Consider the following 27,755-nt stretch of genomic DNA (forward strand, 5'->3'; position numbering starts at 1 on the left):
GTCAGAGACCAAGAGGAGAAGTCTTCTAAACACAGTGTTTGGAGTAGCAAGCGAGCTCGAGTGTACTCTGTGTGTACTGAAGGTCATGGCTCAGACGGTCTGTCTATCTTCATTACATCCCGTCTTGTTTTATGATACACACAACAACATTTCGGAGCAAGAGCTCGGCTGGGAGTGTGAGAGCCGAGCTGACGGCATATCTAATAATTGTTACGCTTTGAACTGCTGCACAGGCTGCCAGAAGCCAGACGAAGCTAAAGCTCATACAGTATTTCAGAAGTTTTTTTGCATTAACCCTTTGAGCTCTACAATAGAAATGGTCAGCCTGTTCCTTCATGGGTATTATTGCTTATTGTGATGCCATTTATTGGATTATCTTCTAATGCTTCATCTCTAAAATGTGTATAACCTCTGGTAATCAGAATCAGGTTAATAATCTGAATCACTTTATGGATCCCTGTGTGCTAAGTTGTGTTTTTAGCAATTTCCCCAGTGCCTACGTTCTCATTTTAAAATGCTCCTTATCCAAAAAAAACTGTACATCCTAAACTAAAAGGGCTATGGAATAATAAACCATTCTGACTGATAAGATTATTGAACCTGTGCCATAAAAACTGACCGACCTCTCTACTCCTCTTACGCCACCATGTTTTTCACTGATGGCTAAGTGACCTAATGCTGTCATCTTCAGCATGTAAAGTGACGACGTAAAGACAGAGGCCTTAGCTTCCCACTGTAAAAAAGAATGAATGATCTCACTGTTATGGATTTTATTTTAGATCCATTCAAAGGAAGCCAACTGGACATATGGCCGATACACTTCCCTGCATTGGTATCAGTCACGTTATAAGGCAGCATTGATACTGTCTTGTTACTGTATCAGCATACCAGGTTGACAACAGGTTTTTTACTTACAGGTACAATGATCCTTAATTAATTAATAATTACAGTTTTCAGTATCAGTGTGATTATCCAAGATCTTTATCCCGTTTGGCTCAGCGGAGTCCAATAATTTCCTTCTTTGTCTAATGCGTGTTATTCTATTCCCGCAGAGTAATACACTCAGTCTCCCAACAGTCTGACAATTCACAGCAAAACAATGACCACAGAAATATGTAATTTTCTACCTTATTCCCTGTCTACTTGTGGGGGGAAATCCTTCAGATTCTTCCAGAGAAGCATTATTTATAGTTAATCATAATTAAATATAAAATCAAAAGCACAATATTAAGCATCCTTAGGAATTCTGATGGGACATATGTGAATGAATACACGCTCAAACGTCATTAAAAGCTTCCCCAATGCAATTAAGAAGAGTGTATTTTGTTTAAAGACTGACATTTTGGTTGTGATTTCATGTATTTAAATGGGCCCTTTCATTCTCTTTAAGGCAGCTGTGGGGAACTGATCTCATTTACATTTTATTTTTTGTGACATTTCAAAAATGTATGAGACAGTTGGATAAAAATACAGCTATGTGTCATCTAGGTTTAATGGCCCCCAGCAATAAAGAAAAGGCATTCGACATTCAACTTACATCACAAGTTTTCAGGGTTTTACAAGTGAGGACAAACTCTGAAAACTCTGGCATGAAAGTGCCGAAAACTCCCATAGCTAGACAGACATGTGAGATAATCAATAGTTCCCATTGGAGAGTGAATGTCTGCAGTATAACCTCATTCTTTGAGAAAATCCTGTCTGCTCAGTTTGAGGTTTGCCCTCTTCAGATGAGAAAGCAGAATTACTGTGCATCAAAGGCAGAAAATCGTACCAGATTTGCCAGAATACGTTGGCTCTGTATCCTTCAGATTAGATTTGATGTCCATCAAAGCTTTTACGAAAAACTCTATCTGTGGTGTTCACATTACAGAGCGAGAGTGCGCTTTATCCCATAACTGTGAACAAATCTAATCCGATGACTTCATGAAGGGGTACATTTTCATTTCAGCACTCAGGAGAGACTGTTAACAGTGATTAAAAAAATAGCCACAAATGCCATTGATTTGTTGCAGTTGAGGAAACGGTCTGCTACAGGACATCTGATTGGGAGAAAGTTTGGAGTGTGACAAAAATAGCCATGTTGTTGCCTTTATTTTGCAGTTTCTGCAACCTGCAGCCTCTGATACGTATACAGTTATCACACACTATCCTCTGCCCCTCTCCACTCCACTCCACTTTTTGCAGGCACCAAAAAGCAGTAGACAAGTAAAACTTCATAGCTACACTGTTTTAGCTATGCTGGTTGAGCAGGGACAGACTCGGGTGTACTGTCAAAGTTCAGAACATAAATAGTAATTCAGTGCTCCAGGCGAAGAGAACACAGGAGCGTTCTGGGGACCACTCTACAGGACGACAGCTTCTTAACAGCCTCCACTGAATGAAAAATAGGAAACACAGAGAATACAGAGTGATAGGAGAGGCTGGATGCATCAGATGCTCCCTTAATATGTCTGGCATAAGGAGGAAGAAACCTTTGTCAGCCCATAAAAGAGAAAGAGGAATTTGGGCAGCTACAGATCGAAGAACCTTGAGCCCTGCACTGCAGCGTGGCTGTAATGAGAAAGCAGGTGAGTGTACAGGATTTATGTCGACTTGTTTATCGATTTAAAATTGAAATAGAGTTTATTACCCCATTAAAATATTTCACTCTGAAATATAGGCTTAACAATAAATACGTAACACAGGCTGGGCTCACAGTCTTCAGCACATTACTGACATAGCGATGCCCAAATTCGGTTAGGTTCGCACTGATTGAGGTCCAGAGAGGGAAGCCCTGCAATATGGAATCCACCAGTGCAAACAACTGAAATAAACAGCATTACGAAGGAGCAGAGAGGCAATATCAGAGATTGCCCTCAGAGAGTGTAATGGAAAAGGACTTGTTCTGTCACAGCCTCTCATGGTGATAGAATGCCACATGCTCCCTTCTGACAGTGTGATATTGGCTTGGCACGAGCTTGATGAATGTATCAGCCATAAGTCAGACAAACCCCTGCCCTTCCAGGAACGACACCTTCTAAGATGTTTATGCCGGGGTATAGAGACAGACATTGTGTAATAGGAATGGGACCATTGTCTGAAATAGGTTTATGGAAAGCGTGTGGGCCCAATTCCAATGCTCGCTATTATTTCAAATCGAATGTTATTACTCTTTAGCTGCATTGCTGCTTGGAAAATAAGTCAGGCATTTGGCGGAGGGGGTGACTTTGGAGCACCCCCTTGAGAGAGACTGGACCGTGACTTACTGGGGCTTGGTTGTGGCAGAAGGTGAAGGGAAAGAAAAAGAACGCAGGATGGACAATGAGAGGATGTGGGGCGACCTTTCCCCGGGCAGGTGATGACCCATCCCGGACCACCTGGCTTCCTGCCAGGGTCAAGCAATTAATGCTGCCCTCCTTTGATTACTTCAGACAGGCTGGGGATACAGCGGGCCGGCAGATAGTGTCCGGTCCAGGAGCGCCGCGCGAAGCAAAGAGGAGACAGCTCTGACGAAGGTTCAAGCTTGGGTCACGTTGTTAACATACACAGCCGCTATAAACATCACAAGAAGTAAGCCGCTTTGCCTATTATTTCTGCATTTGCATAATAATGTGGCATAAACACGCTCTGTTTGTCTCAAGGCCTTGTCACTTCTGCCTACAGCGTTACAAACCTGAACTCATCTGTAAAATTAATACTACCATTCACAGAGATGAAAAAGGGACTTAGAACTTTTCATACACTGAGTCGGGCTGTAAGGATGAGGTTTGCATAAGGTTAGACTAAGGAAGTAGTAAGTAGAGGCCTTGTACACTAAACCATCTGCTACCCAAATCCTCGCCCTGCAGCCTTCAGACAGCGAGCACCTCCTGTTCTATCCATCAGCCTCCTCTACAGTCTACCTGACCTCAGTGCCCAGCCTTATCTCTGAAGCCCTGTTGAGTTACAACGTGTACCACTCCTACTGCGCTAGCCTCGCTGGCTGGGTCCCGCAGAGACAGACGCCCTTGTCAATCAGCACAGAGGAGATCATTCGTCAGCAAAGGCAACACTCAAACAATGACATAATTCAAAGGCTCAGGCGTGGGGGTGGTAAGGCTCAGGCTGCGAGAGATAATCTTGCTCGTATCTGGCCATAATCGCACCTGGTAATGACGTACACACTGGCTCACAGCTTTTAACATCTCTCTTCCTGCCGCTCAATAGAAAACTTGATTCAAAAAGGCAAACTGCATGGGGGATTAGCTCTTCAGAACTCAGCATGACTTGAACTGAACCTCAGCTCCAACCTTTAACACAACTTTGAAGAGCATTTATGCCCTTTAATGGTTCACAGAATCAATTGGGCATCACTGGAAATATGAGCATCTCCATCTCAGTGTAGCTTTCAGTGTGCTGCTGGTTTGTACAGAGACTACACTGAAGTGTGAAAGCTAATCATATGGTTTCATATGGACTCATGAATGGAGTGTATAGGAAAAGGCAGGCGAGTGACTCAGAGCATAAGCAAAATGGTGGTGTCGGTAATTCTGGCCACTTTCGAAAATTCATGCAGGCATAACAAAATCGACACGATCGGGACATGTGTTACATGACATATGCAAACACTAGAGCCTCTTTCACTCCTCTAACTGTGGCACCCCTTACTTCTGAATACAACCTTGGGCTAAAAAAGGCCCCGATCAAGTAATTTATGCTTGGAAATAAAACATTGACTTTCAAATGCACCACTGCCTGAAGCCAGGCTTTGAGGCTGATTTGATCCCCCTTTGAGATGGTGAGAGATACGGCCCATTCCCCCTAATCACATGCCAGAGACCGTGCAATCACACAGCAACAGCTAAAGTAATCACCACGGTGGTCTCCGCCCCTCCTCTCTGAACCGCGCCTCAACCTTTCAACGTTGGTAGCACAGGGAAGTCCTGCATATGTGCTCCACATACAGAAACAGTCACACCGTAGCCTGTGGAGCCCAACATTCAGACTGTAAGCAAGTTTGTTGATGGGGTGGCTGACAACGACCAACTGTGAATAGTGAAAGAGGCTGCCACTGCATGAGCAGTGAAGAGGAAGAACAGGAAGGTCCAACATTTTGTAGCTGCTTAGTCTTTTTTATTATGTTAAGCTAAACTGTCGCGCACACAGTTTGTTGCCCAAATGTAGCGGATCCTCTGCTTTATTTTTGAGATATTTCTTCCTGTAACTTTCCAAATCAAACTTGCAGAAAATTAGAATGCTGGGACTGTATTCAACCTCTCATTCATTTTGCAGGTGCCAGGCAGAGCTTCTGTTTGTGGAAAATAAGACACTGGCCCGGAAACAAGAAAGCATGAAAATCTGATGACTGTGAAAAGTTACGATGCAGCAAACTTTTTTTGCCAAACAAAGCTTGTTGGGCAATTTTTTATGTTGCTGACTGTGTGAATGTAGTTTAGCTGTCCTCAGGAGCTCTGGAACTCGTAGCGTTCCCTGTACCGCCATTGACTGGTAAACAGGACCCTGCTCTCTGCCTGGTCATGAGCAGATAGGACCGCCTCTTTACCGAGTTCTCTGTCCTGATTGGATAAGGTGGGCAGGGACACCAGAAAATGTATTTATCTTTGACTGCATGAGTGAGGGGGAGGGAAAACATGGGTTACTGACCAAACACTCATGATAACAGTGATTATTGTTAGAAAATAGAGCTATCTAATGCAGAACAACCTACAGCTGCTTTATGTACTTGCCCTGCTCAACACCAAAACATTTTCAAATCTTTAAACCGTCAGAGTTTCCCAGAACAAAAAGGAAAATAATCTATATACTGAGACTAGCACCCTACTGTCATCTGCTTAAATATTAAGCTATTTGCAACTTGTATCTCTTAAAACCATGATAAATCTACAAATGAGGATTGATTAAGAAATGATTTAGTTACCTTTATATTCTTATGCAGGAGATATAAAAACACTGGCCATTTCCTTAGCTATAAAACAAAAAAAAAGGAAACAGAAAAGCTGCTCGCACAGTGGCAGTGCTCCAATATTCACTAATTTATTGCACAAAATTAACAGAGATACTAGCAACACTGCTCCTCGTCGGACTTTACTTCATTACCTGTACAGTGTAATGCAATCAATCTGCATTTGATCCCAGAAATTCTGCTGTAAAAAAAAAAAAAATAACATTCTGTTTTATGTTCATTTGACCTCGTATGTATTATAGAGGTTGCACATTAGTAGTGTTGAACAGGACTGGATTATATTGAGAGGTGTTTCTATTATTTTGTCCACCCAACTGACATACATTAGAAAGGCATTATATGAGGAATATCTTTCAATATAATTCACTTAAGTACAACTGATGATGATTTCAATAATAAACCTAAATTAGTATTATTGGCTTTCTGACAACAAAGACTCAAATTGTATTCATTACATTGTTCAGGTGTACCCAATGAAATGCTCAGTCAGTGTGCTTCACTGTACATAAAATATTCAAACACAAGTTCTTTAGCTGTACCATGAATGAGCGGTCCATTACACTAGCGATGCTAACCAAGGTTATTTGTGTGTCCCAGACTTTATAGCCTGATATCAGCACCGGTGATTGAGAGGACAGCGAAGTGGTCATAATGTTTTTCATCCACTATCTTTTTTCTGCAGGCCACAGATAGACCACATAATTAATGGCATTGATGACCAATTCTCGTGACAACACATCAGAGCGTGTTGTCTGAACTTGCTGGACAGTCTTAAAATGAGCTTCCGCTGGGTCATGTAACGCACTCGCAAGAGCATACACTAAACGGTCGAACACACACATACATACACCTCGGCAGTAAAGGTCTCCATGCTTCAGCGTGGGGTACTGCGGTGTAAAATTGTGTTCAAATAGAGTGAATGAGCGAGCTGGAGTTTGATGAGTCTCCTGTCCTCTTCTGAACCAAAAGCTCGACCCGCTCTCGCTTTATCACGGTGTGCCAGCCTACCGCTATCTGTGCTACACTAAATCAATTAGCATGTCATTAAGATAGCTTGTTCCAGCACAGTAAGCACGGAGGTGGGACTACAGTATCTGCACCAACGATGGAGCTGAACTCAGAGGGCATCATATCTCAGTGTTATATTGAAGTGGGCTGTATTTAGTGGTGGGTAGAGCACATGGGTATGGGCGAGATATCAGTCCCTACAACTAAACATCACCACGGAAAAAAACTGTCTTAGTGGTCCCAAACAAGTGCCAGAGAGAGAGAAGAGAAAGAGAAATTATTCATTCTTGATTTTTTTTTTTTTAGGGTGTTTGTTACTTGTAAGTCGGCGCTGTAATCCTCAATAACAGCCATAGTGATTACATTCAAAGCTTTATTTTAGCACTTACCTTGTTATCACAAACAGCTTTTCAATTATTTACCCACTCCTGGGAGAGAGATTTAATCCTTTCAGTCGACTTTTATTTATTCCTTTAATAATTCCTGTCATTCTAAGTAGGGACGGAGCATTAGCGGAATATTCGATTCACAGTCAAAGTCACCTCACATCAGAGAATTAGGTGATCATGCTGCATTCACCAGGAGTAAAGTAACACCATGGTCTTTGGACAAGATAGAGAGATGATAGGCTTAATCCCCATTCGTGCAGAGAGGATTTCTCTCTAAAAGGCAAGAGCTCCATCAAATAATTCAGATAAACATTGGAAATACTGTAGTTTTTGCTGCCTCTGATACTGAACATTCCTTTATCTCCGACAGCAGGAGCGCTTAATCAAAACTGCTTTACCCTCTGCAGTTAACATAAAATGTGAAAAATAAAAATATTTAAGAAATAACTTTCACTAGAGTCAATTCAGAAATTGGATCCATATCATCCTCAATCTATTTAAACAGTGAAACTTGTAGTATTTTATGACACCAACCTGAGGTCAGGGGAATCAAATAGCACACATCATATTATCCAGAGTGAGCCAGATAATAAAATCCTCACATCATAAAAGCCATAAAATCCCCATTCTACTGCCTTGGGCCAAATGGCTGCCACTAATGTATTAAAGTACATGGCATGCATTAACACTGGTGCCAGAAAAGTCATTCTCTGACAGAAAACTAATAAGGCATTCACACACTTTCTCTAAAGCATTTCTATAGCCACGGAGGGCAGGTGTCTGACAGAGAGGCTGGAGAGAGAATACAGTTGTCTCAGGTCAAACCGTGTGTCTCCACTCGCACGAGACAGAACAGTATGTGGAGGCAGAGTCGAGTGTTTAGTCCTGTTCTCAGCTCCTGATCAGGCCCTATCTCCCTGATGCCCTCAGTCACAGCGAACGATTCAAAGGGCCTTGACACTGACTTCAAAAGCCCAGTGCTGGCTTTGAACACCATGCCAGTTGCACGAACCATCAGCGGCACATCGGCTTCCTCGAGGCATGCATGGAGCAAATTTGTGCCTCCCTCGGCTGCAGATGCGACACTTGGCAAAATCTTTTCACTGGATACTAGACAATAACAACACCATCAAGGGGTAATGCAGCGACAGAGAGCTAAAGCACCGCCCCACTTAGTGTTAGCTTCTGTTCCAGTAGCTGTGGGTCCCTAAAGTGTGGGGAGGGTTCTGTCATCGCTCTGAGATGAACTTAAAAGAGTTTTCAATTTGTACTTGAATAAATGGGTATCTACCGCTGTTCTAGACAGTAACGTTGACACATGTTGACTTTAAATCAAATCATTTTCATCTCATCTTTTATTGTATTTTTATTTAACTTTTTGGACACTACAGAGTAAGAGAAGAGGAGGCGTACCATATAAATGTATACAAGAAATCAATAATAATGTGATAACTGAATGAAAACTTTGATGAATAATTGTCATGAATAAAGCTACATGAACAAATTATCACTAAACATACAGTATAAACAGTACTGGTGAAACGGTAAGTCAAATTAATGGACAATTATTTGGACAATAAATACATAATTTACATATGATAATGCCAGCATTTGCTCATTCCTGTTTGATTTCAAACTACATAATTTTGTTTGTTTCTGGCCATTTTGAAAAAAATATGAATTTGAATGTGTAAATTTAGGGAAACTGTGACATGCATTTTCCTTCTTTACCATTTTCCAAAATCTTATAGTACATGATTCAGCAGTTAAGCAAGAAAATAAACTACAGATCAATGAATGATGAAAATAACCTTTGTGGTTCTCATGGCTTTACCTAGAACATATGACAGATCTAGTGGTTTCTATGGAACCTGTTGCCAGGCCACATCCCTCAACTTGAAAATCAGTCTCTAGGCTGTTTTCAATTTAAAGCACAAAAACACTTAGTTGAGTTTGCAGCCTTTCATTAGAGGTGGAAGTGTAAGGTGTTTACAGTAACTCAATGAAAAATATCTCATCATACATGCCCGGCACATACTCCCGCAAGCTGATAGGAGCATTTAAAGATTTTGTCAAGCTGTGTATGAACCTCAGGCCAGAGATGCCGCATACGAGGACATGATCAAACATGAGTGGGCTGGAAACATCTTTCCAGTCTGCTTTACTGTACTGCCCAACTTATATGTTGCCAACAAAACCTCATGAGAGACCACAGAATAGTCACTTTGATTTATAAAATCAATCATCATGTTGCCGCCTTCTAAAGAGACTGATAAAAGAAGAAACCTTCTATTGAAGATGCTCTGTCTGGACGAGGCTAATGGAACAGAGGCTACCGTAGCCAGAGAGGGGGACGGGACTTGGACTCTGAATTCTCTTTGTGCTCTCCGCGGCAATTCATCATCATTTTAACCACCGTGTATACTAGGTGATAAACAGCATGGGGAGCACACACACATGTGGTTTATTGTCTGCTTACCATGCCAGTTATATAAAGCTGGTCACAATCCTCAAAAATGTAATTCACATTTTCCAAAGGTGAACCGCACAATATAGCTGTGATAACAGCGACCATCCATCTTATTCAGTTGACTGACAATGAATGCCTCAGTATTGTCATGTTATAGCTCCATCTGCCAAAACCCAGACAGCCTCCTAAACTGATCTCCATTCACACAGAAAAACACAATCATACAAAACATACACCGTATTGTGTTTATTCTTAATAGCCACTTGACATTTGTCACAAATCACTGTTAAGTCTCCAGCTCTGGCTTGAAATGGAATTTATTATCAGGTGTCTTAAATGACAAATGCTGCTAAGGTAAACAGATCATTCACAGAAAAGGGGAAAGGGATGTAAACACCTGTTTTGGGATCGTCGTCGGCACAGCGGAGTGCTTAATACTAAAGCCCAAACCAGAGTGATGTTGAAAGGTGAACTCTCTACACATCAATTTTGTCCTGAGCGGCACAGCGCAGCAGAGCTTATTACAGACTCCCAATCTGTCTCAAGTGTTCAGACTGTGTCAGTAATGCTGGGCTGCTGGGCCCTTGAAAAGCTTCATTAAAAAGCTTGGCCATCCAGAGCACATCCGTGGCAGCCAAATAAAGTGTCAGACTGCATTTTTCATCTGCAGATTAAACCTATGTAAGCCTGAATTAAACAAAATTAGATCTGAAAATGAGAAATAAACTGGAGCCAGATGAGCGGAGGAAGGGCGTGTGCTGCAAGCAGGAGGAACCAGCTCCTATACCAAATGGAGGACTGGTTATGTTGGATTGTCACTGACTCTATGTCTGCAACCCCTTATGCATTTTTTATGGGATTAGAGCCTTATGGTCTGTTGTTTACACATACCAACATATTCTACATCAGTTATCTTTGTGAATACGGGGTAGTAGAAGCTGACCTCCCTTATTCTTTCATCCATTGTGATCTTAAGGATCATTCCTGCACTCAGGTCTCTCTAGATTAAAGGATCTGCTCTCCCTCACCACAGCAAGGCTGTTCATTCTGCCACAATGGAAGCCTAGGTGCTTTTAAGAGTGAATTTCACACTGGCATTGGGGCCCTTTGTGTGCTGCTCAGTGCATCAGGGCTACAGTGTGCTGGCCTGGGAGATAAACTCACCGCTAATCAATCAGGCAGTGTCCTTTTTTTTTGCTTTTTCTTTTTAACTCTGTCCTCACTCCCTGTCTTACACACATAGACACAACATCCTTTGCCTTTCGATGTAACAGCACCCTGAGATCTTAGTTCCTCTTGTGAGCACATTTCAGTCGGTGGTCAATTACACTCCAGTTGCTGTGAGTGAATGTGTGTTTGTGACCAACCAGCCAAATCTGCCGAATCTCCAATGTTGAAAGAAATACTCATAATCTTTACTTAAGTAAACATAGCAAGACCAAAGTACAGAAGCGCTCTGTTACAATGAAAAGTCCTGCATTCAAAATGGCAATAGAAGTTTTCTGTTTCAACTTGTCATTAAGGCAAGTGTTGATTGCACATTGTGATGGATGGATAATGAACACTGGTACAATAATGAAAACATCCCTTACATTGGTTCCTTATAAACCTCCTGTTACTGTACAGTACTGTCTGCCACCAGGCATGCAGTCACCCTCGAAGAGGAAGGTTAACTGGTGATCTATTTCTAATATAGGCTGTTTGATTGAAAAAAAAAAAAAAAAAGTTTTAAATGTTGATGCATTAATGTTTATATCACTTGAAAAACTCATGCTGCCCAGTTGCTGTACCTCTATTCACGCTCTGTCTGAATGCTGATAGACTAGTGCCTGTCTCTTTAGGGCCTGCTCTGATTGGTCAGCTCTCACAGGCCTGATCAGGCACTCTGTGTTTTTTCCGGCTCTGCCAGTGTTTCTGAAACCACAGACGTCCTGGGGACATAGCTGAGGGCAGTGGCTGTATTGTTGGGATGTTACAACATTATCAAAGTCCCGCAGCTCGTCTAAAGGCACAGTTTCTGAATATGTGCTGTGTGCATTTCTCCATGGATTGAGCATTTTGACACTTTCACAGGATTCACATAGCATCTAGACCTGCTTTATAATGTAAATCTCACTTTCTAAAATACCTTTAATGTTCCAGCTATTAAAAGGTAGGGCTCATTTGAATTTCTTTATATAGTAATGAGAGGCTTGTGAATTTTGCCACAAGGATCAATAAGGTCTTATCTTAACCTAAAATAATACATAATAATTATCTGGTAATTATATTAAGCATTGTTAATCCATATCTGCAATGTAACCAGTCACTAAAGTTTTTAAATCAGTGCAGAAAGTAAGTTAAGTTATGAATAATACAGCACCTTTCACAGAGCAAGGTCACAAAGTGCCTGGCAAATAAAATTCATTGAAACATCCGACTATAAAAACAGTGAAAGAATAAACAATAAAACATAGCAACAACAGGTCATAAAGACACACAGAATTTACAAACTCTAGGCAGCACAAAGCGAGGCAAAGGCCAGTTTGAATAGATAAGTCTTCAGCGGCTTTTAAAAGCATCACCAGAGACCGCCTGATGCAAGCCTAGAGGAAGGTCGTTCACAGTGTTGGAGCCACCACTTCAAAGACACGATCACCTTCTGTTTCAAGTCTAGGGGCGGATAACCAATAAGTCCTGGTCAGAAGACCTAGTGACCTCCTGGTGATATAAGGATCGAGTAGCTCAGAAATATTCACAGTTGCCTGATTATGCTGGGTTCATGTAATGGAGTAAAAAGAAATAATCTCTATTTAAAACTGAAAAGCACGGTACTTTAAATTTACTTTACTTTACTTTCCACCACTCTGGTCAACACACATGGACACAGATAAACAGCTGGACAAACACGGACAACGCTATCAAGTGTGTGTGTGTCCATGTAGGGGGTTGCAGTGGGGTGCTGCGGCATGTAGTCTGCCACACCAGTGTGTTAGATCCGGGGCCAGCCCATTGTACTGAAATTCAGCCACAATAGCGCCGTATCTTCCCCAAAGCAGAGCCCTTATCGTGGCCCTGAAATGACTCGTCTCTGTGGACGGCCACAACACAGGCTCCTCGGGGCCGAGCTCACGGAGCTGGAGGTAAGCGAGCGGAGCAATCTAGTCTTATTGTTCCAGGCATGATAGACTGGGACTCAAACCTTTCAATTCTCGCTCTGTCTGCTGAAAGCTGTGGGCAATCTGTGATATGAGCTACTGAAACAATGCTGAACTTTTGAAAGCCTTCTGATGGTATAGCACACAACATCCCATCACTTGGTGACTGCCTTTGAAGGAAAGATTGAGAACATGAATAAAACAACAACCAGCACAATAACGTTCTGTGCATTCAAGGCTTTCGCTGACAATGTCTCTATTGACTGCGAGATCTACACAAGACATGCAGTGAACAACTGTCAGCTCACAACTTTCTTTTGAGTTGACGCAAAGCCTGAAACAGATTCGCATTAGCAATCAATCAGGTTGACACTGGGTGTGGCAATCTACTAACTGCCGCAGTATCAAATTGTATCTCCTAAGATATAAGACAAAGCATTTAACTACTAAAAGGTCCACTGTGCAGTATTTAGTTGCATTAAAAACTCAAAAGGCTTTCTCTAAAGCCAGTGTTTGGTTTGTCTGATCTAAGCTAGTGTAGAAGCGTGGCAGGCTACATCGAGGAGGATCCATTACCTCTGTAGACACCCCCAAGCTCAAACACAGCAATTCTCATGTTCAGGTGATATACACTACATCATACAACATAATTATGAATATTATGTTCCGTTTATGCCCTTAAATCCCCTTAAGTCTACACACTGGACTTAAATGTGGAGCAAACATTATCACAGCTAACAGGGGGGACCTCCTGCTGTTCCTTCAGACATTATGAAATTCCATTAGGCATTATTTGGATTCTGCTTTAATTCTTTATGTCTTGCTGATGAAAGCTAAAGTGGCATAATTACTGGAAAATGTATTTATTTATTTATTTTTTACCTTTTTATCCCTGTTTTGGGATGCATCAACAGTAACTGAGCACCATGCAACAGTGAATGAATGGAAATTGGAGGGAAGACCTCCTGCTCCAGTGCATGTTCTTCTGTGGTTTGATTGGAAGACTTTCCAGTATAAGGGAAATACTGCTGTGCTTCTGGGTAAAATGCATCATTTCATTCTCTCTGATCTTTTTAAAAGCTTACTCACTCTTGGTCTAGTTAGAGTTGAGGATCCACGGCTTGTGCTGGTGGAGCTTTGCCAAACAGTGTTCAGGGGAAACCTCGGTAGACATCTACCCCTGTCTCTCTCTCTTTATCTCTTTCCACGAATTGTTTGTATAAATATTTTCCACTTGATCTACCCACACCAGAGATAGCTATCAGTCAGCGCATCACAAAATTGTCTCCTATGTGCAACACTGCAGCCTCCGTACGCCAAGTAGCAATCCTGAATGTGGAACAACACGACTACAAAAGTCAGCTTTGCACATTAGCTTGTTATTTACAGTCAGCAATAAGCTATATAAAACCTTCCTTACGCCAGAGTGTTGATGGATTCCCCGAGCGCATGTTACAGCAATCATCAGGCAGACAAGAAGTGCTGCAAACATAGCACATCAACTGCAAAGTAATCCGGCAGCTCAGAATCATTTGGCTGCCTGTTCAGAGCATCCATAACACCAGCTGCGGGATGCTGCAGCACATCAAGCTTTGAGCTTTATAAAACACCTCAATCCACAGTGACAGATATAAACAGCGCAACAGTAAACAGGGATGACCCCCGAAGGTTACCATCACTCACTGACAAGCAAACACCCTCCTGACAACTGGACACAATTCGGTCGCTGTGAACTTTTAATGAAAAGATATCGAGGCGCTAAATACCCTTTATAACACATGTCACATATAATAACGCTGCTGTAGAAGCCTTGTGCAACTAACTCATAACTGCTCAGATTAAAATTAGTCCTAGTCTTAATTTAGTCATTTCACAACATGTATAGTTTCACCTGGGTAATCAGTGCTGACACATTATAAGACAGTCACACATAAAGGTTTCGACACTGGCTGAAGCACACGAAATGACATCATTTTAACAGCTTCAGAGTAATGCTAGATAATTGGTTCTGATCCGACATCAAGACCAAACTGAAATAGACTTTTAACTATCACACCATTTTCTCACACTGTATGGATAATAAGATGTTGATGTTGGCTTCTGTGTGGTAAAGATCCTTACAGCGGCTTGCAGCTCAATCTTCAGCAAAAGTCACTCTGAAAGTTAAATGTCCATATCAATTTCAGTTTTCCACAGGGGAGAAGGCGATATTATGTTTCCTTTTGATGTCCTCTAAAAACAACAATAACAACAACAAAAAAAAGATTTTGCTTCTCACCCCAAATAACTAAAATTGAAGATGCTCATCTGTTTGGGTTGTAGGGTTTCTACCAAAGTCTCTGCGGTGATGCAACACATCAGATCATGAATGACAGACTATTTGAGACATAATTATAATATATCTAACACAAAAACCAACTGATTATTTCATCTGATGTGTTTATGTTCTTCAGGGGGTGATAGCTCTCCCCAGCATAGACCAATTAAACAGTCAACAGACCATTTACGCCCCGATTAGTCTCAGACTGGCTTTTAATTTGATATGCATGCAGACCACACACTAAATGGCTGATCAAGCAGGGAAGGTGGATAAGATGTCTGTCTGATACAGAGATGCATGAGAATTAGTGTTCTACGTTTCTTCAATCATCTCCACTCGCAGTGCAAATGGATAGTTAGCTTCAGATATCTGTCAATCTCAAGCCAACTATCCGTTTGTTTTGAATATGTATTACCCTGGCATATCCCACCTTATCATGATTCTCTTCGATCCAGCTCTTTACTGTGTTCAGGGCGATTTCAGCTGCAGGCTCATTGGGAAAGCCTAGGAGAGTAAAAAAAAAACTGTCAATACCACTTGTATACAACATGCAGATGCAAGGGGGATACAAAAACAGACAGGCGAGCAGACAGACGAAGTGATATCTCCACAGGTAACAGCATTTCTCCTAAATCAATGGAAAGCAGCACAAGCTGCTTGTCTCTTGTAGATGAGACCAGCTGTCTGATAAACTGCTGTAGACGTGTGTTACCAGATGCACAGTGATAGGAAAAACACATCCATATACAGACATATTTCAGGGGGACAAAGCGTAGGTACAAACTGCATATATAGATATATAATGTTTTCTATATATTTCTATATCTGTGTGTATATACACACACACACACACACACACACGCACGCGCGCGCACGCACGCACGCACACACACACACACACACACCCACCTCAAGTAGAATTGATTATTGTTTTGTTTTAATGGGGAAAATAACAATTAGATGTGTGATCATTAAAATCATACTATTTTATCACATTGCCAGATCAAACATAAATAGTAAAGCTAGCAGTGCTGCAATGTAACAAAATATTTACACAAGATCTGTATTATAGGTACAAATCTGAAGTACTTTCACTTTTATACTATTTTCCATTTTTTATATTCTACCAAACTACTATTAACGGGCAGACATTGTTGTTTTCAGTCTCCAAATGCTTTCACTTTGAATATTTGTGGTATTTGTGGTCACTAAAGGATATTTTTTTCCTTAGAGGGAGAACAAATTATGCTACTTCTATTCTACTATTTTAAATCCTTTTGGATTAGCTTGAAAATGAAGAGATTTGTGATCCTCACAGGACCTTGACACAACAAACATATAATGTTGTTATAGGATATGATGCATTGATGTACCTAATAGCATGCAAAGTAGTTATGCAGAGGCATAACAATTTTTAGCAATTTAAAAATATTCATCACTTTTATATTGGCCACATGAAAGGATTATATTCTGATGTGAAAAACGGGACCTTCCCTGTTTCTCTCAGTTGCCACTAGAAGCCAGTAGGCAATTTGTTTAGGTTGTTTAATGTTTCTGGTCTGTGCAATTTTGTCAAGGATGTTTTCTATGCATGTTCTCCAGTCCCTCGTCTCGGTGCCTTTCTCCTTTCCACTAACAGAGAGCAACAGTAGCTAACCTAAGTTTAGAAATGGAGTCTGATAACATTAACTAACCACTAGCTTCCAGCACATCACCAAACTTCCGCAGAGCCCCTTTGAAATGAGCTTCACATTTAAACTGCAAAATCCAACAACATCATGTACAGTATAATAATAGAACACTGACAGGAACCATTTTACTGCACAATGACAACTTTAACATTTCATCCACTGAGCATATTTTACTGATTTAACTGACATTTTTTACTACAGTAAGATTTTGAGGACACATACTTGTAGTGATGTATTTTCAAAGTGTGGTATTAGCACTTTTAAGATAAGTGAAGGATCTGAATACTTCTTACACTACTAAAAGCTCAAGCGTCTATGAAGCAATGAGGCTAACTACTATATCAGTCAAAACAGTTGTCTCTGCGTCTCAATGTGCAAACACACAGAATGCGATCTGACACATTTTTAATAAGGCCAGAGAGCAAAGTCTGCATCCAGGAGAGAGATGACTCTGCTGGATACCAATCTCAAGATCATTTGCTGCCATTGTAAAGAACTCACCAGTCTTTAGAATGAGCTATTGACTAAAAAAGCCCTTGGGCCAGCCTTGCTACAGCTTAAGAGTATATTTGCCACTAGTAAAAGCGCTGACAATCTGCTGCTCTGTCACAGAGTAGTGTTTCAGTTGTCTTCATTTCAAAGTAATTATATTTGGTCTTCTGGGGCTTTTCACACAACTTGTCTGAAGTATTTTCCTCTATCGTCTCGGTATGAATCCTAGAGCTAGTCTGAAGTTAACTTGCAAGTACACCACTGTATTGCCCTTCGAAAAAGACCAGAACAAAATAAGCAAACATATTTTCAGTCCGGAGTGACCTGGCAACCGATTAAAAAGGGGACGCTATTCGGTATTATAACCCCTCACCTCCACGAGGGACTGTAGGTTGCAGAAGGCACTGTCCTCCTGTAACGACAGAGGTCAAGACCTCAATTTCAACCCACATCAACTGATACACGGGTCAAACCACAGTTGTAACCGGTTGGTTATTGCCTGGGTCACATTCTCAAATATTTTCCTTTTCCCGGGTCATTACCACGACAGTAACATTCTACGACCTATGAAACAGGCTTACAAGTACTGCAGCGACCGCCACCCTTTAAGTCGGACGTAAAGAAAAATGAAAAATTCCTGAACTCTCTCATCTTTCACCCAGACCACCAGCTGTCAAAGCCTCTCAATAAGTATTCTGTAATTGCTTGATATCAACTGCTGTGACAGCCAAGGTATATACAGTATGTATTATCCCCATCATCCTCACATATCTGACTACAGTTGATGTCTTTCTCTCTGTTTTTTTCTCCTCCCCCTTCTCAGCCTGACAGGAGAAGAGAGGGGCTAAAGTGCTGCCTTGGCCTAGCCGAGCTCCTGTTCAAGTCCTGGCTGGAGAGAGATGTGAGCTGCATACCAGCCGGCAGTGACAGCCAGGCTGCTCCTCCTGTGGCTCTGTTAGGTGCCGTCTGCAGACAGTGCATGGCCCGTTCAAAGCTCCTGCCCTTCAAAAAGCTGCCCCCAGAGCTGTGCGCTCAGAACCTAATCCAGCATGCCAAATCAGTTTGCAGGTCACCTGACTGTCTCCCAAACACACTTAACCTTTGCAGCGATATCACTTTGTCTGGTGATGTTTCCTTTTTGAAATCCGCTTCCACACATATGCAGGTGTACCGACACGCCGGCTCACACATCCAGTGGCGTTGGCAAACAGATGTGCAGAAGACGAGAAAGCTGAGAAAAATACATCTGCGGAGATAGGACCAGCTGTTTAGGACGGATACACACATCGGGAGACGTCTCAAAGAAGTAAACACATAAACAAAATAAATTAGTATATTGTTATAAGAAGTAAGGGCCCGCCTTCAAACTCCTATACAGTATGTCACCTCAAGAGAGATGAAGAGAGGTGTATTCAATTCAAGGTTAAAAAGAGGTCTTAATAATGGTCACCATCAGTGGGTTTATATTCAATATCTATTCAATGTGGAGTTTCTACAAATGGTCTATTGATTTGAGAGCTATTAATCATAGCAGAGCTGTAAAGTGGGGGGTGATACGAGGTGAACTTCAGAACTAGTGAAAAAGATAACAGGAAAGAATAATGATGTATACAAATGGTGGAAAAGAGATGACACAAAGAGTGTTAGATGGAAGGCTAGAAAAAGGTGTCAGGGCAGCTGGGGGCAGCCTGCCAGGTGAACTCTGCCTGGCAGCATCATCGACGGCCCAAGGTCAACAGCAGCTGTTCGAGAGCATCGGCAGCTCTCCCTCTCATCATTTGTCTCCTTCACACCATCCACTACCTTAACCTCTCCTCACCTCTCTTCTCTTTTTACTCTCTATCCCTGTCAGCCTGGCCAAGTATGTTTATGTGCTGAAAATCAGATACAATAAAATGACCTCAATCATCACTTCCATCACCTCTCTTGGCCACAGGCACCATGGATGGTACAAAATCCACTCACAGTCATTGAAAACGATGATGCACAGGCAAAGATTGAGTGAAACGACTCTTTTGTTTGCTCAAGTACACACACAATGAAAAAGTTCAGTGTTTTACTTCTACACCTTATCCACTCAACACTTCCTTCTCATTCTCTTTTGCTCCATTTGCTGTGTGGAGGGTTCGGTGAAAGCTAATCTGTCAGGAGGTGGAGAGCTGGCGTCAGGCGCCGTGATGGTGGGCCCTCCAGGGTCCCTGCACTGCTTGGCTCGGCTCCTCTCTCCCCTATGCTGGGAATATGGCCGGCTCAGGGAGATTTGTCTTAGTGAGGCGCACTGATGGGATATGTGCAGCGCAGCGCCGCTGATGAGGACTCAGGTGGTGCAGTGTTATTTCTGCTGAAGGCTCCTCTACTTCATCACCGAGCAGAGCACAGCATCCAGACAAAGAGGAGGGGCTGGGGGCGTGTTGGTGACTATGGCACGTGCCAAGCGAACAAGGGTTACGGGGGCACAGCGAGCTTACATAACATTTGCAAAGTACATTCAGTGATGTTGATGGAAATGGTTGTTATGAGTTCAGTGACCACAACTAATCTGGATTCATGACCAGGGAGAATGAATTTAGATAATCACTGAATCTGACCTGCAAAGACTACAGGCGGGTCTACTCAGTTAGCGGTGCATCCACATTTGATTCATTCTAGGGAACAATTAAAAAAGATTGATGAAACTATATGAAAACGATGACTTGGTTTAATTTCCTTTTAAAGTGAAAGGTACATTTTCATCCATGTCTCCACGTCATCCCAGTGTGTTCCGCCAAAGGGAAGATTCATCTTAAAACAGAATTCACTTATTTTATTCCTATGATCTTCAGCGTGTAGGACCTTTGTTAATATGAATAAAAAGAGAGCCCACTCTAATCTCTGATGCAACCAGCAGACAGAGTCTCTCTGAGGCGTGTGTAAAACACCTTTATGAACACCGTACAGGACCTTGGGTTACTTTTAAATAATATGGTTGTATATACTTTAAATAGAAACTAGAAACCAAAGGAAAGCCATTGCTTTGGATGTTGAAGATCAAAAGTATAAGTTGTGACTGAGTTCACTGAAACAGCTCCCAGTTTACATCACCGATATCTCACTCTTGACTGCGAAAAAAGTTGGAAAGAGAAGTTCATGCACAAAAATACCCACTGAACTGGAACGTAGGGGAAAATAATATAAATGTGCACTCGGTCTTAGGGGGAATATTTGCTTCAAGAACAAGCACGGCCTTGCTCTCTCTTTTGCCAGCATGGCAACTCTTAACTTCCACAACAAATTTGTGTAGCTAAGGTGTTTTTCTCTATTGAGAAGGAGTGAGAAGTAGCTGCATCGCCTGATAAAGCGAGAAGAGGTAGGTTGAATTCATGTCTGTGCTATGATACATTCCCATTCTTTGTTTGCAAATATATGGGGAGGCACATGCTGCAGACCACACCAGTTTTGTTTTTCCTGAGTGAGCTTATAGTGTAACAAGGATACCACAACCTGCTGTTATTTTAGGGCTATATCATTTCTAGTGTTGTTCTTTTATGAGGACATCCTGATGTTTTATACGGGTATGTAGTCGAGGCTTTTTTAACTGTTGCTCACTGAATTCGTGAAATATACAAAGAACAGCTTTTCTCCCCTTGAGGCATAATCGTATTGTTGGTCCCACTCTGCTTTCCTTCTTTTGTAGCTGGTCAAGTTCACATCTCAACACTCGCCATTTATTTTGATGAGCTGTCTACCTTGAAGTAGCATGTAGCCTGAGGCTTGGGTATCTGGCACTGGTAAATTCACCACAGGTGTGGTAAAAATAAGAAATATGCAATGGGGAAAAAAAAACCCAGTAACAACAAAAAGTGCCATCTGTTTTTGAAAAATTCTTAATGAAGTCCTTTAAATACAGATTTTTAATATATTTTTTTAAATACATGGACTGCTTTTCTTTTGGCTTAGAAACATCTTTTAAATGTTGCCATAAATAGGAAATGTATCATTTTTCTTCTTAATCAATAAAATAGAGCACCATGAATCTGACTGCTGCCTCTAAAGACACTAATTATAACGGACAGGCAGGACAGAATCATTTAAGCACAATATAGGATGAATTAGATTAGTTGATTGTGGTTTTGGGAGCAGGAGGAAATCATTAAATGCGGCACAGTCGAGGGCAGCAGCCGTGTGTTTTCATCTGGAAACGGAGCGTGGGGGAGAGGGTTGTCACCCCATCAGGGCCCAGAGGAGAGGTGAGGTGACCCGGGGTGGAGGACAGAGTAGCGCCCCAGGACTCTAGACGCCAAAGCGTGGGTGTCAAATGGCCTCGAGCTCCTCTCTACACCAACAGTGGGACGCGGCAAGGCTGTGACCATGACCGACTTTGCAGCCCCACAGAAGGAGACAGAGACAAAGAGGGATGGGAGGGTGCTGTGAGAGGAAGACAGGCAGAAAAAAAAGAGGTAGAAAGAAAGGGAGCAGCCTCCGTGGCACAACAGATGATGACCTTCCTTGGAAACGTTCCATATAGGTGATGCCAGGCTTTGTCCTACATGCTAAAATTAACAACTGACACTTTAAAAAACATCCTAAAGAGTGTATGATATGCAAAAGTTTAATGCTCAACCAAGTTTCTCAAAGGCCTAAATCTGTTGTCCTGTGGGTGGGAAGTGTTTTAACATTTGGCTTGTCATCCATGAAAATGGTGGAGCAAGGCTACTGTTGAATACAACGCACACTGTGTGACTCAGTTAAATGGGCTACGAAGCTCCTGTTCCCTCTGAGCACACACTCAGCTACCCACTGATACAGCACGTTGCTCCCCATGTACCTTGAAAATTCCCAACCCAGCTGGGCTAATCTCCCTGTAGTAAACCCTGGGTTTTAAGAGAAGGGAGGGAAGTTGCTCGGGCCATCCTGGCAAGCTAGCAGCGAGCCATCCCTGCCGAGAGATAAGGTGCCGTGAATGGCTCCAACCTTCTTAATCCTAGACAGAGATGAAGAGTACCAGAGCACGATGCTGGCTAGAGGAAAAAAATCTTAGCTGCTTGACACCTTTGATCTGGACAGTACAGTAGAATGGCAGTGTGGACATACCAGTAGAGTTTGGGTGGATTACATCCGCATATCTCCCACAGCCACCAGTCAGAGGGAAAACTCTTCTGTCAACAATCCTCAGATCAGTCACAGAGACAGACGAGCCAGGGGTGGAGGGTGAGCAGCAAACAGGGGGACATTTGTACTATGAGGCGGGCCTCTGTTTTGATAGGGTTATCTGTGAGATGGCATCTGTCAGGTTAGCGGTAGACTTAATGTTCACGTCCTTGTTTTTGTATTGTGCCAAGTGAGCTCTCTGCTGTGTGCTGAGATTGATCTTAGCAGGTGCCTCCTAAACTGTACAGCTCATTACAAGGCTGTTGGAAAGTACTCTTTCAGCTTAGATGTGATCGCCGCGAAGCTAAATTGTCCACAGTGCATCTTGAAATGGGATTTTTATGTATGTGGTTTTGCTTGAGCAAACACTTCTGCTTGCGTGCGAGCGAGCATACTCATGTCGTGCAAGAATGACGTGTGAGGGAGAAAAAGGACTACGGGAGAGTGAAGACATGAGAGAGAGGAATACCAAAAAGAGAGAATGACCTCTCTAAGTCTAGGTAGTTGGACTCTTGGCACTGATCTTGTGAGACATTCAGAGGTGTCTCCTTCTTGGAAGGAATAATCCATTTAAACCCGGGTCACATGTCTGTGATTGATGTGCAAACAGGAGCAGCACTTAATAACCTCTATCATGCTGGGTGACCTCATGGCCCACGGTGGGCACCAGTTTGTTTATGGGTGGTACCTCCGACACACTCTCCGTGCAGAAATTCTGTTGTGGCTAATGGGCCGGACTGAGGGATTGGACTGTCAGCGCAGTGTGAGCCCTCATTTTTCTTTCCGAGCGTCTAAGGTACCCCCTGCGCACCCCTGCTACACCCAACCTCCCTGTTCTCCCATCATCTGTCAATGGTGACTGAGTCTCCTGGAATATGGAGGCGTGAAAGAGAGTGTCAATTAGCATTAGCTGTCCTGACAAATCTGTTTTTGCCACCACAAAAGGCCTTGGATAACTTGTTCTTGATTCCTCTCTGTCACATTGTTGGCGGCACAGGATTTGTTTTGCTGTTACAATCGAGTGTGGAAATGGGTCAAGCCCATGTGCATAAGTTTGGTTTCCTGGACAGTGTGCACATATATGAAACTATGGTTATATCTGAGTGTATCCTACAGAGACAGCAACACACACACACAAACATAGAGAGAAAGAGCGAGATGAGGAGGATGTGTCTTTTATACTAAATAGCTTTTGTTTACATTGCTGAAATGGAAGTTGACCTTAAAGGTTATCTGAAATGTACAGAAAATGTCAGAATGCCTGACAAGGGAGCACAGCCTCTTTCAGAACATGGCAGTACTCAGGGGGCACAGGGAGGAGTCTGAGAGAATAACATCACAGCACTATACTATACTGTACTCCCTCCTCTATTTACCCTCTGCTGTGTGAAGATCTTCAGTCTTAATCAGCTGCATTGTTCTTTGGAGATGCAGTTATGGCAAGCGCTAAGCTGTTTATTTATTGAATAGGCTGTTTAATTCCCCCCCTGCGCGGTGTGCTTGGCTCTGCACAGCCCATCACTTTGATGTGAGCGGCCGCTGGTGGAGTGCTACGATGGGATCCTACTGGCAATGCGGCACATGGCATCACTGTGACAAGAAATAAGAATCGTTGATTCTGGTGACCTCTGTTGACAAGAACTGTATGAGCACCTCTTCCCCCATAAGGTAAAGATCTTGATCTGGCTAGCTACCTAGCCTGTGTGGTTTTAGGGAGATAATGTATCAATTTGTGTATGATTAAAACTGTATTATATGAAGATGGTGAAACTAACTGAACTTTGTTTCAATACCATACCACCAGACTACAGAGCAGCTCAGCCAATGAGACTCAAGACTGAATTCATCCTCAGCAATCAGCCATAAAAATAGTTTCAATTTTGTGATTTATCCGATACAGATAGTCGTAATTTGACAGACATTAAAATAACTGTATACAAATAGTCAGTCTCCTCACTGATGGGCGTGTCTGCTTGTGTAGGTTATATAGAGGCATCACGCATTAAATTGAGACTGTATCATAACCAAAGAAAATCTTATCACTCTTGCAAACTCACATTTACTCAACATGTAGTTTATGTTTTTCAAAGATAGTACTTTGCAATTTTGTTCTGTCCATCATTTCTGTTAATTGACTCAGGATTTTTACAGACAATCTAAAAGTGCAACATAATGCTTGTTCGGATGAAGAATGTGTTGAAGAAAGTTCCCATGCAACACAAGATAATACCGGAGAAGGGAGTGAGTTTTACAGAAAAGGCTGCCGAACTTATCTACACTGACTGTAAAAATTTGCAGCAAAATAATGGGCAAGAGAGAGAGAGAGCGAGACGAGGGAGACTGAGAGAAAAAATGTGAGAAAGAAATTACGACTTTAGCCCTTCTTATCATTAACACTTCAGTAATAGCCGTTTTGAGTTTTGTGCAGAGACAGGTGGCAGAAAACAAGCAATACTTAAGAGAGAGATGGTGAGAGGAGATGATGAGGAGTTGTTGTGTACTAAACTGTGTGAATTGCTGAAGTGATGGGTGGAAAATGTTCAATATCCCAAAAGGGAAGAGTTCTATCCAGCACAGAGTGTAATTATGAACATCTCGTGATTAAGAAAACACAAAGGCTCTCTGCAGTAAACACACTGGGCTTCTCTACAAATGTGTGCTGTGCTGTGCTGTGTATCAGGATGCTTGACCACTTGGAATATCTTGTCGTACCTATACACTCGCACAGAAACTTATCTGTGCCGCCTGGACGTTTATATGTAGACCTGCAGCTGTTTGGATACACTGACAGCTTCTTGAACTAACAACTGCACCATAATTAGCTATTCATTTTGTTAATCCTCTTATAGCAATGAAATCACATCAGATCAGCACCCTGGTCGTTAATAATGTGGCAGATGCTTTTTGCCCAGAGACTGGTTAAGATCGGAAAAAAAAAACATTGAAGGGAAGTTACTCTGTTACTGTGTGTTTATGGCTGGTTTAATGAGCACGGCAAACAGCAGTCTGTCAGACTCTATAATCAGTGATTTGCACTTAGCGTTTGGATGTTTTCAGTGTGCAACGTGGTGACAGCTGCCAGTTAGTCAGTACACAGGGTTGATAAAGGAGGAAGAGTGATGGCTTTAGATAGAAATTGCATCACATTGTTGTGACATTTATAGAGGAAAATCAGATGTGGTCACGTACAAAGAGGCTGGCTGCTTTTTTTCCCGTTACACATGTAGCTAATCTATGTTTCTATATATGCAACAGTATGATTGTTTAGGGACTTCTGTGTTTCTGATGCATGCTGCCAGTCATAATTATTTTATCAGTCAATAACTTCTTTTTGAACTGAAACACAATGGACTGCAGTAAAAAAAAAAAAAAATAAATAATGTATATAATTTCATTTTTTAAATGTTGTTTCATGGATACTCCCACACATTGACAGGAAGCCTTGCGGGAGGAGCCACAGCTGATCACCTTCCTTTCTTGAGGGACGAGTGCATTTTCCAAAATATGTTGTTGATTTCATAAACCAGTTCATTGTGTAAGGTGGTAGAATACTTTTTTGCACCCTCAGTGAGACGTACCCTTTAGCATTATATTTTCAACATGTCTGACTCCTAATGAAAATCAATGACGGGTGTTGCTTTGCTTGCAGTTTTTGCAATTCAGCTGCAAATGTCGGCACATACAGTTAAAACAGCCCAGCATCCGGTCTTAATTAGTGGCAGTGCGTTCAAGTGACTCAACTGTGGCTGTGCTCGTTTACACCATCAGCGTTAGAAAGTGCCCTGCTAAAAAGAAAACATGCAATGATGCAAAAATGAGCAGCCATGACGAATTAACCGCTGGGTATTCAACTTTTAGAGGGCTGCCAACTCTGATTAGAACAAAACCTCAATGCAATTACTCAAGTTGAGGATATCAGAACACATTATGCATGAAATAAATCTTAACTGCATGCATACGAATTGTCAAGCATCTGAGCAGAGCAAGGGCCACCTTTTTACTTCAGAACAGCTTTAATCTTCCTGGGTTTTCTGTCCTGACATGATTTTAAATATAGATTACATCATTCTTGCTGAAGGAAAGCCTCCAGCTCATTCATTGATGATAGAGGTGTAAACCCATAAAGGATTCGTGCTTAGTTTTTGTGACTGGAGAGGCCATGGACAGGTTACAAGTTCACTGTGGTGTTAAATAAACTGCTTTTAAAATGTGGCTTACATTGGACCCGGAGGCATTTTCAAGGCTGTACATGTATATGGGAACATCTTGGGAGCACCTGGTCTTGTAAAACTGTCTTAATATTCCTTGGGTGTACGATCATAAAGTGAGATCAGAGTGCCTAATGACTCTCACGAGATAACTGCCTAAACAATTACAGATCTCTGAACATGGGTAACAGTTACTGGCACTCACTGGCCATTATCTAAACAATGACACAAGCACTGTGCTACACCAAACAGGCACCTTGGTCGTCTGAATGTATTCATAAGTTTGCCGGAGTTTGTGACTGCTTTTATCAAACCACATTGTTGCTGACTTGTTGTTAGTGACAGCGAATTAAAATTAGTATGTTAATTAATCCTTACACATTTGGCTTCCACTGGGATTATTTGGAACCTTTGTGAAAATTCAGCGGGAGGCAAACACTATATACAGACGCAAGAATGGTGAGAAAATAATTATGTCTCCCCAGCAGAAGGAATGTACGGCACTATATGATATAAACTCCATTACTTTCCCTGCATCTAACAACATTTTTTGCCATCCAAACTTCAAAGCCTGTTTACGTCAACAAGTTTGGCATGTTTTCAATGTGACTTTGTTTAAGTCTAATTAGCACACTCACTCTTTGGCAAGGAAGCCTTTGCTGGATATTAGGCCTGGTCCCACGAGGGAGCATGAGAATTGTTCAGGGTCTACACTTTGTTCACCTTATACTAGGTTGTGTCTTTGTGCAACATGGTGTAAGGTGAACTTGTTGGTACACTATGTTTCAAGTGTATTCTCCCTCAAAGACAAAGCCTTTGTAATAATATAGTATTCAAGGTCCTGTGTGGCAAATCTTTTGGGGCTCTATTGGTGGAAATGTTGTATAATGTACTGTAGAATAACCTGGAAAGTAAGAATCATTGTCTTTTCTTTACCTTAATATGAGACTGATATATCTACAGAGTCTGCCA

The 27,755-nt window shown here is 41.9% G+C and overlaps 1 protein-coding gene across 13 annotated transcripts in view; it reads right to left on the bottom strand.

Moving 5' to 3' along the window:
• The window catches only part of macrod2 (mono-ADP ribosylhydrolase 2), a 421,900-nt gene that overhangs the window by 75,693 nt on the left and 318,452 nt on the right, over window positions 1-27,755 (bottom strand). For all 13 annotated transcript variants that reach the window (XM_037122855.1, XM_037122864.1, XM_037122863.1 and 10 more), the window contains exon 8: window positions 15,696-15,769. In XM_037122855.1, coding sequence (XP_036978750.1) covers window positions 15,696-15,769 — 74 coding nt within the window. The remainder of the gene's footprint in view (window positions 1-15,695; window positions 15,770-27,755) is intronic.

The sequence above is a fragment of the Acanthopagrus latus genome, chromosome 15 (assembly GCF_904848185.1).
Source record: "Acanthopagrus latus isolate v.2019 chromosome 15, fAcaLat1.1, whole genome shotgun sequence".
NCBI classification, from domain to species: domain Eukaryota; kingdom Metazoa; phylum Chordata; class Actinopteri; order Spariformes; family Sparidae; genus Acanthopagrus; species Acanthopagrus latus.